The sequence below is a fragment of the Metopolophium dirhodum genome, chromosome 9, assembly GCF_019925205.1.
Source record: "Metopolophium dirhodum isolate CAU chromosome 9, ASM1992520v1, whole genome shotgun sequence".
Taxonomy (NCBI): Eukaryota; Metazoa; Arthropoda; class Insecta; order Hemiptera; family Aphididae; genus Metopolophium; species Metopolophium dirhodum.
Genome location: NC_083568.1, coordinates 29,542,253 through 29,554,592, shown reverse-complemented (window position 1 = coordinate 29,554,592; position 12,340 = coordinate 29,542,253). Strand labels below are relative to the sequence as shown.

At 40.8% G+C, this 12,340-nt stretch overlaps 1 protein-coding gene across 1 annotated transcript; it reads left to right on the top strand.

Moving 5' to 3' along the window:
* The first annotated feature begins 219 nt into the window (after nucleotides 1–219).
* Nucleotides 220–11,940, top strand: LOC132953060 (calphotin-like). Its single transcript, XM_061025609.1, has 3 exons — nucleotides 220–386; nucleotides 2,245–3,396; nucleotides 10,638–11,940. Exons 1-3 carry the CDS (start codon nucleotides 369–371, stop codon nucleotides 11,829–11,831), a joined length of 2,364 nt encoding a protein of 787 aa, XP_060881592.1. The 5' UTR covers nucleotides 220–368; the 3' UTR covers nucleotides 11,832–11,940.
* Nucleotides 11,941–12,340: the final 400 nt, after the last annotated feature.

Genomic DNA, 12,340 nt, shown 5'->3' with positions numbered 1-12,340 from the left:
CGCGAGTCGGCCGACAATATATCGTATCATTGTCCTGACAAAGCCACGCCGTGTCCCCGGGCCGACTTCCGCGTGACCGACGCCTATAATAATAATAATTATTATTATTATTATATTATTCCTATGCCAAGCCATAGGTACCGCCACCGCAGCGCGCGACTAAGGTCAAAACGATTTTTCGTTCGTCCAGAAATCGTGTATAAATACCCATGCGGTGCCCAACCGATCAACACAGCATTGTCGATCGACAGTCCTAGTACTTCAAACTACGGTCTTTCGATTACGATTTAGTGCGTTTATCTGAGTCTTAGTGGTCTCGTGTTTCACGTTTCTAGAAGACAACGAAGTCGTTCAACACACCAAGAAAAATGAATTCCGGTCTATTCGTAAGTGTAAAACGTTGTTATATTATTATTATTACCGTCGTACGCTTTTGACGCACCATATATAATATATATAATGTATATACCATATGTATAATTCTCGGAGAACGGTCAGACGGGCTTTCGGTTTTAAAAGAATGAAAAACTGGCGCAAATCGTTTTTCTTCAGAGACAAACTCATACATTTTACAGCCGGCATCCACCGTCATTAATCGTCTACGGCAGTATTACAAACATATGTCTTATTCACTACCATACTTTATGACGTGTCTATCGAATATTATTAAATTTTTTTTATTTTACTAGTTTGCTATCGTATAAAATATATTATTGTATGAGTAGCGTTCAGTGTAGATTCGTATTAATACGTCGAACTATGACTCGAACTCGATCGAAATCCCTTTGAAATAATCACCGCATCACATTAAGTACCTATAACGATCGAACTCTTTTTCTGTTACATTTGAATTTCTACATCGTAATTGGTATACTGTACAATATAACCTCAGCCAGCTATTTGTGCAGCCACAGCGATCCGCCATGAAATACCAAATTATGATTTTATTTGGGGGGCGAGGGGGTTGCAAGTGCCCCCGCTCACAGGAATTCGCACCTTCAGAGGTGCATTTATCGTATTCACGAGCATACCACTTCAACCGTCTACTGATTATAACTGTCATTTTTTATTATTATGCATATTTAATTCGAGTACAAGCCCTGCGACAAGACCCACCGTCGAGCACCCACCTCGTGCTGCGGTGAGGGGTGTTTTTCGATTACGTCCGCGCGTACATAATATTACGTGCGCGGCTGCTGTGGAAATAATAATTAATCCCTCAGTCGAAAATCGGCTTAAAAATCGCCTGGGCCGCTAAGCACCGCCATTATTCTTTGAAATTGCTTGTGGCGTCTGTGTGTCTAATGTTTGCTTATAATTTAAACGGGGTCGGCATTGCCGTCGTCGCGGCCTGAAGAGCGTGTGCGGTTTATCATCAATAAAGTTCAAGAAGTTGCATTGCGCACACACTGCACCGGTGCACTTGCGTGTTTGAGTGTGTGTGTGTCTGCTCTTGTAAGCGCGGCCTCGAATCGTTTTAAGCGCCGCCGGCGATTCATGAACGTTTCTACATTATAATATGTAAAATAAAATCCGGTGGTAATATATTATAGGCCCATACATAATAATGTCGTGTAAATAAATACGAAATGCTAGACATTTTCGTCTCGGACGTGTTTTCCGCACACAACTTAACCATAGATCGCGAGCATTTTTGAGCCACACGTCGCACATGACGGTTCCTCGAAAGTGCTTAAAGATATGAACCTGTAAGCAGGCTCGTACGATGGTACTTCATCGAGTGTGTAAAACAAGCTATTGGTGATAATATTATATTATTATAATACTGTCCGTTCATATACAGGGTGTTCCTCGCGGGGTCATTTATCAAACGTGTGCAAGAAACAAGAAAAACACTCTCGTAACCCTGGGCCCCTGGCACCCCGTCTTAGTCTCTTATAAATTCGACTCGTATAGTTTGTTTTTATGGATTTGTCATCACGTTCGGAAATATCATTATAATGAGCACGCGTGTGGGTACAGTGCTCCCCGTGTATTAACTCCGCGTGCTAATAAAAACAAACATACTTTAAATTTTGAACTTAATCTCAAACCAACTGGCCAAGTCGAAAATGATAACGCAGGATGCTTGTGACAGGTGTTTAACTTATAGGATTTCGTCAAATCGTTACAAATCAACTACATTTTTTAAAACCGTTCCGGATAAACTGAAATACCTTTGAATAAAAATGTCGCTGACGCAAAAGTGTACGTTTCTGATTTCGTGTGTTTTTATCTTTGCAGTTATTCGCAGCAGCGGTCGTCGCGGTCGTCAGTGGAAGCGCCGTGTACCCAATCCCAGTGCACCACGCACCGGCCACCACCCAATATCACTCCCAAGATGAATTAGGCCAGTACGCGTACGGTTACTCCGGTGGCCCGTCGTCCAAGCACGAACAGCGCACCGCGGACGGCGTGACCAGCGGCGGTTACTCGTACGTTGACGCCAACGGCCTGGTCCAGTCCCTGGCCTACGTGTCCGACCCGGTCAACGGTTTCCGTGTGAGCGGAACCAATCTGCCCGCAGACTCCAACACCGCCCACCACGCCGCTTTGCCGGTCGTCCACCACGCCGAAGTGCCATCACCATACTACTTGGCCGCTGCCCCAGCACCACTCCCGGTCGCCACTTCCTACTCCAGCGTCGTCCACCACCACGCAGCCGCCGAGCCGATCGTCGTCAAGAGCCCGTCGTACTTCGTGCCCGCCGCTCACCCACTGATCAAGCTCGCCCAGCCGCTCACCCCAGCCAGCACTTCCAACGTCCACTACCCAGAGCACGCCGTCCTCCTGGCCGCCCGTAAGAAGCGTAGCGCTGGACTCTACCCCACACTGGTTTCCGGTTACTCCGCCGCCCCCGCACACATCGTCACCGTCAAGCACACCGAATTCGCCGCTCCACCAGCGCCAGTCGTCCACCACTTGGCCGCCCCATCCCCGTACTACCTGGCCGCCCCAGCACCAGCTCCGGTCGCCACTTCCTACACCAGCGTAACCCGACACCACGAACCAGCAGTTGCTCCAGTGCTCGCTTACGCCGCCCCAGCCCCACACGTCTACGCCGCACCAGCCCCACACGCCGTGTACCCCGCACCGGCCCCACATGCCGTCTACGCCGCACCGACCCCACACACAGTCTACGCCGCACCGGCACTCGCCGCGACCGTAGCAGTAGCCCCGGTCAAGAGCCAGTTCCACGCACAAGACGAACACGGTCAGTACACTTACGGTTACACCGACGGTGCATCCGCCAAGACCGAGACCCGTTACGCTGACGGCGAGACCAAAGGAAGCTACTCGTACGTGGACGATCACGGTGCAGTCCAGGCTGTCCACTACTCCGCCGGCGCTGAAGGTTTCAAAGCCGCAGGAACCAACATTCCAGTCCACCACGTCTAATGATCTGCAAACGCCGCCTGCCCCCTCGCTGATTGAGTAACATATTGTATACTCTATTGCATAGTCTTCCATTCTTTTTCTATACATATAAATATATAAATAATAAACATTTTTTATCGACTTCTTATACTTTTTGTACCTTCTATCGACTATAATACGTTATGAGACGTCATTATACCATTATATACATTATACTATCGCAGTTATATTTAGTTAATTATATTGGTCCACACAGACACGACACATATGTATCGATAGACCCACCGGAAAATCGGGATTTTCCTGTAGGCCCTCGTCTTTGTTGTATGTGGAGCCCCCCCTGACTTCAACCCCGGTACTATATTGTACAAATATGCGATGAGGACCTAACAGATATTTTCCGGTAAATCAAAATCGCCTATCCAATCATTTGGACACATTACTTGAGCACTCTTATCAGTAATAGGTAAGATGTTGTGTAAGCATATTATAAGGCCGTGTTATACATTGACAGGTCAGGACATAATGTTTTGTTGTCATTGTCTTACCTTTAATAGTAGTGTGGTCATAGTTACAGAATTACAATAATTATTATCAGCCAAATCTAGAACTAATAGTGAACGGGTAATTTATCTGTAATATTATAATATACCTCACTACTATAAGAACTTTTTTTTACTAGATATAAGCTCTATCAGGCTCTTATCACACGATAATAGTCTTGAAGCTAAATGTTTATATCTATAGCCTACCTATACTAGCTACTATAGCTAGTTTGTAACATTGTATTAATAGTGTACTAGGAACCACGGTTTTCTACTCAGGTTGGTAAACTGCCTATCTAACTCCACTGTAATATACGGCCATGTGGCGTTATTGTGATCTACCAGCGATAGTAGCTTTTGTACCACTAATATCATAGTTTTCAAATAAAACATACATCAGCCAACAGTGATTATTAACCTAAATCTTTTAAAATGTGCTTATTTACAAGCCACAACTTAAATATTGTAGGTCTGATCAGTCAATTTAATTAACTACTATAATTGATATTACAATTTATAGATCATGGGGAATTGTTGTGTTGTCTATCGTACCTCTTAATATAAGAGCAAGTAAAGCAACAAAGAATACATTTCAAAAAGTCCAGTTAAAGGTTGAAAAAATTTCTGTAAAGTACCTAACAAATCTGACACATATTTTATAATTATAGTTATATCTTAATAAGTATTTAGCACTTATATACAGGATGTAACAGAAACACTGGTAAATAAAATAACTTTTGTTCAACTCGATATTTTTAATTTTTTTTGAATATATAATTTATTGAATTCCGCTTACGTATAATAAAATATAAATTTTTTTATTTTTTAATACTGAAAATAAAAATTTAAAATCTCGTGTATTTCATTAATATTTTGTTAAATACAAATGAACCAGTATTAAAATAACATTAAGCTATTACAAACTTTTTATATTGTTCCTCAACATAACTCTACCAAAAGGTATGTTTATGATTCAATTGAAACTAAAATAAATTTATAAAAATCGACTCACAAGCATAAAGTATTAAAAAAAAAACTGGTAAGTGCAGTATGGTGGAGTATGTAAGCGGTGCATGGAAGTTTTTCCATCGTCACATAGGTCCTCGGACAGGATAGTGTATTATTACAGCATTCGAATCTGAGCGGAAAAACGATTCTGAGCGAATGATCAGTGTAACAAATAGGTAGTAATTTTATTATATTTAGTAATTAAATATAGGTATATATTTTTATATAGAAATTAGTATGTAAACAGTTTGATATAATTTGAAATTAGATTTATAAATTATGTTTATGTTCAATAGTAAATTGAATAAATATAAATTCATACATTTTCCTTTTTATAGCGGTTATTAAAATTGTATTATTTTCTATGGTGATAAGCAAAGCGTTAGAAAAAATAGCAGGTAACTGGATGTCGTTCTGCTGTCCAGTAGGTTACAAGTGGATCAATGTATAATGGATTGTATTAAACTTGAATTCAATGATATAATATTATCATTGTATAAGAAAAACGATTCTGAGCGGAGACGTGGTTTATCAGTCTGGATATTTTATTTTGTTATTATTTATTATATCCTGTAAGTTTAATTAATATTATAATATTCTAATTTTTTATTCGTTTCTATGGTAATACGATATTTTATTTTGTTATTATTTATTATATCCTGTAAGTTTAATTAATATTATAATATTCTAATTTTTTATTCGTTTCTATGGTAATAAACAAAGCATAAGAAATTAAAATCCCTTTTTAAGCGGTTTTTCGTAATTTTTCGGTGGCTTTTCCCATGACATTAAATAACTACTATTGAGAAAATCTAAAAATGACCTCTCTAAAGTACCATCTTGATCAAATTTGCTATAACATAAGGTACTATATAAAAAAAAAACATCATTGTAAAACCACTAGCTTCTTCGCTCCGCTCAGAATCTAAAAAAAAAAGCTTAGGAATAAGGTATTTCGGTGTTTTTTCCCGTAGCGTTAAAAAAAACTATTGAGAAAATCGAAAAATAACCTCTTAATCAAAAAGTACCATCTTGATCCAATTTGCTAAAAGATAAGATACCCCTACTATATTGTGTTGAATCAAAGCACTCCTTCTGGTCGAAATTTTGTTTACAGGATAAAAAAAAATAAGAAATAGACTTCATTGTAAAACCACTAGCTTCGTCGCTCCGCTAAGAATCTAAAATATAATGACGTTGATTAATATTAATTATACGTATAAGTATTAAACGTGGTGTAATAATTACGAGAATTATTCGTGATCGGCGCTCAGTGGCTCTACTACTATCGCTTATAGTTCACTAATCCACCGCTTTGTGCCGCGTTATCACGCCTCGTTTCACAACCCGAGTAGATAACCGTGATCTGAACTTAACCCTATATTCACACAATCACACCATAATATACACTAAACTAGAAAATGAACTTGAACGTAAAAACTAAATAATGATCAACGGTGATAGGTGAATGTCAGTTATTGCATTTGATTTGTTTTTATGAAGTAGATATTTTTATCAATGACAAAAAACAAATATTGAAAACAGCATTAATACATTTTGATAAAATGTCTGTATTCGGATTTGCTATCAATATTTTTATACTGGTGAAAAAAATGGGAAAAAGGACATGCTCTATCACCAAGAACTCTATATTCGCTAGCATGATTCCAAAAACTAGAGTTTGGATTTTGATGCACTTTTCATTTTTTTTCCCATTGGTTGCTGTACGATACTCGTTTGGTCACAAATCTGTAACATGTACTATTAAAGGAGAATAAGAAAATTGATTTTACATTGGTTTTTGATAATTTTTTATTTTAACGTCATTTTCTTAATTTTTTAGTGAATTATAGGGTTTTTAGGGCATTATTGGAGTTTTCGGATCCAAAATTCAAACTTAAAATTTTATTTTAAGATTTTATAGTCTTACACGCTAATGCGAGTTTTATATAAATTTATATCATTTAAATTATTTCATTTAAAATGACAAAAGTAAAATATTCAACTGAAAGTCGATTGCGTGTGTTTGTACAAGAGTTTGGCCAAAATATTTTTTCTACCGACGGAACCGTGTTATTGGACAAAGTTTAACCTATAAAAATTATTTTAATCACTTTTATTTCAGTTTTATGAATTTAACCAAGTATTATTTGAAATGTATACTAAATTTATTAAAAATAAACTGAACTGCATTTTTTTAGTGCATTATTTAGAATTTTTGGGCATTAAAGCATTTTTTTTAAGTGCATTTTTTAGGGTTTTATAGGGCATTACATTCCCAGCCCTACCAATAACCTAACCAGTATACTTTTTTTTTGTAAATCACGCGGACCTAAAAAGTAAAAACTAGTGTAGAAGCTACAACAGGACTTACAACTTGGAGGTTGAATCCCCCCCCCCCCTTAAAATTGGTCCTGAATACGTACTTGGTTATTATATTTGCGACACTATTGCGCGGTCAGACTTCTTTTTATACCTCATACCATCGGCGTGCCGCATTATTCCATTCGAGCTTAAGAATGATTTCCGACGAAAAACGTGGGACGATAGAATTTCTATTGCAGACTGCAGTATATTATATTATTGTCGTGGGATATAGGTTAATACCTTTACCTTTACATTACTTTACTTTATTTATTATTCATTCGTAAATAATACTTCCCGATAATATGTAATATTGTATAATGTACGTGAACGTGCATTTATAGGTGGAATACTGGGATACTACGAAAACCAGTAGATAGATTAACTTTTTTTTAATATTTAACTCCAACAATAATATTATTTACGCGGAATACGAATGCCGAGTGGTAACATCGAACTTTGGTATTAAAAAACAATCACTTAACGGTTTACAGACGATTAACGTTATAGCGATGATGGTAAAAGAACAAAATGATTTACATAAAATTAAATATAATACGTAATATTGAAGGGTCTATAAATCGTGAAATCATAAACGTAAATAAGTAATTGATCTTTTTATAATCCGTTTTTTTTTAAGTTCGTTTAACCATACGTAAAATAAAAAACTAATATTTCTTTTACAATGATGCGCATGTACATTATTCTAAGCATCCAGAATATTGTTTTTATTTTAGTAGTGAATCGTATAAAAATAAGGTTCCGCGAGGAATAATATACACAGTTCTTGGAAAATGTTTTATTTTTTAAATCCGCTGCATCCACAATTAAAATACAATTCTCGGACACAGTCAGCTTCACAAATTGTCGATTTTCTGTAATATTTTAGTATGAAACGCGATTAAAATGATAATCGAACATTATGTTATTTTATCCGAATCGGAGACTGATCGGCTGCAGCGTACGTGGGGTACCACAAAACGCGAAACAGTAAAAATAATCACGGCAGGTAACGAAATATTTTTGGTGATCATTTTTGAAAACACAAAAATCGATCGCGATAACGCGCGTAAAGAGGGTCTTTTGAACAAAAATCGGTCGCTTATTTTTAATCATATTAGGTATTATTATCATTAGGTAAGTTATGTTATCCGAATCGGAGTCTGATCGGGGCGACTGCAGCGTCCGCGGGTACAGCAAACCGCTCTACAGTAAAAAATATAATCCATGTAACGAAATTTTTTTGGTGATAATTTCTGAAAACACAAAAATCGATCGCGATTACGTGCCCTATTGAAAATGAACAAAGATCCGTCTCGTATTGTATCATATTAATAGTATTATTATCATCATAGGTACGTTATCCGAATCGGAGACTGGTCGGCGCGACTGCAGCGTACGTGGGTGTGTGCACCTACTCGATAAACTCCGGTCTAGACGTCGACGAGTGACCGCGGCTGGCAAAGGGTGAACTGACGACGAGAGTGGGCTGGTCGGCCGAGATTGTCCGGTGCAAAAGGGCAGGGTCGCGAGTCGGCCGACAATATATCGCGTATCATTGTCCTCAACGCCGCGCCATGTCCCCGGGGCGACTTCCGCGTGGACAACACCCTATAATAATAATAAAAATTGTATCATTCCTATATTATGCTGTAATAGGTACCACCACCGCGGCGCGCGACTAAGGTCAAAACGATTTTTTTTGCGTCCAGAAACCGTGTATAAATACCCATGCGGTGCCCAACCGATCAACACAGCATTGTCGATCGACAGTCCTAGCACTTCAAACTACGGTCCGTTCGATTACGATTTAGTGCGTATATCTGAGTCTTAGTGGTCTCGTGTTTCACGTTTCTAGAAGACAACGAAGTCGTTCAACACACCAAGAAAAATGAATTCCGGTCTATTCGTAAGTGTAAAACGTTGTTATATTATTAATATTACTGTCTTACCAGCTTACCGCAGCCTCGAAACACACACCACCGAGGTATAGAACCTACCACCAAATTATGATTTTTTTCGCTCACGGGACTACGCACATTCGGTGATCCGTTTATTGTATATTTGCATACGACTGCAACCGTACATAATATCATAACTGACATTTTTTATTGTTATTATTATCATGCACACCAGTTTAATTCGAGTACGGTCCTGCGACCGTCTGTGTATGTGTGCTCTTGAACGCATGGCCTCGAATCGTTTTAAGCGCCGCCGGCGATTCGTGAACGTTTCTACATTATAATAATATGTACAATCCGGTAATAATAATATTATACATAAGCCCATTTATTACAATGTCGTTAATATAATATTGTGACGTACTACCCAGAGGGGTCGCACGCTGGCCGGAAAACCCGGAAAACGAACACGTTTTCACCTCTGACGGTTCCTGCAGACGTGTTTTCCGCCGGCGAAAAGATCCACGCGGGTTTGCGTTTTCCCCGCTCACGACCTACGTCCTATAATCCTATCGAACCGGAAAACTCACCGCGAGCGTTTTTCAGTCACACGCCGTACACTTTGGCTCCTCGTAGGGGCTTAAAAATAGACACTGAAAGCAGGCGCACTCGATCGTACGTCATTGAGGGTGCAAAACAAGCGATCGACGATAGTATTAAATTATACTGTCCATTCGTATAGGGTCCGTGTCCCTCACGGGGACGTTTATCAAACGTGTGCGAGAAAAAATAATAAAACTCTATCTCTCAGGCCCCTCGGCCCCTCACGCCCTCTCTTAGTCGCATATCAATTTGACACGTATAGTTTGTTTTTATGCATTTGTTATCACGCTCGGAAATATTATTAAAATGTGTACGCGTGTAGGTACAGTGCACCCCGCGTACCAAAAACAAATTGAAACGTTTCAATTTTTTCCCTCGCTAATTATTATTATCGGACCTTTGTCGCAGTTCGCCGAATATCGCCCTCGATGTCCACGCGTCGCCACAATATCTACACAAACCTCCTACCAAATAATATATGATTAATATTTCATCGTAATTGTGAATAAATATCGCCCTGTCGTTAATATTGACGAAAACGTGTCTCTGACTACAGCGACTAAAGTACCTTAATAAATACAATAATTACGGTTGTAGTGATCGATCGCCTCTGATCCACTTTAAACATCGAACTCAATCCCAAACCAACTGGCCGAGTCGAAAAAAATAACGCGGGATGCTTGTGACAGGTGTATAACTTATGATTTCGTTAAATCGTTTCGCAACGACTATGTTCTTTTTTTTTGAAAACCTTTTCAGAAAAACAAAATACATATGAAAAAAACGTCACTGACGCTAAAAATAACGTTTCTGATTTCGTGTGTTTTCATCTTTGCAGTTATTCGCAGCAGCAGTCGTCGCGGTCGTCAGTGGAAGCGCCGTGTACCCAATCCCAGTGCACCACGCACCAGCCACCACCCAATATCACTCCCAAGATGAATTAGGCCAGTACGCGTACGGTTACTCCGGTGGCCCGTCGTCCAAGCACGAACAGCGCACCGCGGACGGCGTGACCAGCGGCGGTTACTCGTACGTTGACGCCAACGGCCTGGTCCAGTCCCTGGCCTACGTGTCCGACCCGGTCAACGGTTTCCGTGTGAGCGGAACCAATCTGCCCGCAGACTCCAACACCGCACACCACGCCGCTTTGCCGGTCGTCCACCACGCCGAAGTGCCATCACCATACTACTTGGCCGCTGCCCCAGCACCACTTCCGGTCGCCACTTCCTACTCCAGCGTCGTCCACCACCACGCAGCCGCCGAGCCGATCGTCGTCAAGAGCCCGTCGTACTACGTGCCCGCCGCTCACCCACTGATCAAGCTCGCCCAGCCGCTCACCCCAGCCAGCACTTCCAACGTCCACTACCCAGAGCACGCCGTCCTCCTGGCCGCCCGTAAGAAGCGTAGCGCTGGACTCTACCCCACACTGGTTTCCGGTTACTCCGCCGCCCCCGCACACATCGTCACCGTCAAGCACACCGAATTCGCCGCTCCACCAGCGCCAGTCGTCCACCACTTGGCCGCCCCATCCCCGTACTACCTGGCCGCCGCCCCAGCGCCCGCTCCGGTCGCCTCTTCCTACACCAGCGTCGTCCACCACCCAGAACCAGCCGTGGCCCCAGTGGTCCCTTACGCTGCCCCAGCCCCACACGTCTACGCCGCCCCAGCCCCACATGCTGTCTACGCTGCACCGGCCCCACACACCGTCTACGCTGCACCGGCCCCACACACAGTCTACGCTGCACCGGCCGCACACACCGTGTACGCCGCACCAGCACTCGCCCCGACTGTAGCAGTTGCCCCGGTAAAGAGCCAGTTCCACGCACAAGACGAACACGGTCAGTACACTTACGGTTACACCGACGGTGCATCCGCCAAGACTGAGACCCGTTACGCTGACGGCGAGACCAAAGGAAGCTACTCGTACGTGGACGATCACGGTGAAGTCCAGGCCGTCCACTACTCCGCCGGCGCTGAAGGTTTTCAAAGCCGCAGGAACCAACATTCCCGTTCACCACGTCTAATGATCTGAAAACGCCGCCCGCCCCCACGCTGATCGAGTAACATCTTGTATACTCTATTGTATAGTCCTCCTTTCTTTCTCTATACATATTATAAATATATAAATAATATCAATTTTATATGGACTTCTTGTATGTTTTGTACCATCTATCGACTATAATATTATGTTATGAGACGCCATTATACCATTTAATACATTATATTATCGTAGTTATTAGTTAATAATATTTGTCAACACAAACATGTTAAGGACTTGAGTACCCTTATCATGTAAGGTAAGTGTGGTGTAAACATGTTATAATTTATAAGGCCGTTTTATTCATTGACAGGTCAGGTGATAATATTTAGTGACGTTTTCTGCCTTTAAATGTAGTCATTATTGAAAGTATTACAATTATTATTAGGCAAATTTAGAACAAATAGTAAATGGGTAATGTATCTGTATTATTTATACTATACCTACCTAACTACATTAAAAAAAAAATTTTACTAGACATAAGCTCTATTAAGCTCGCTTAA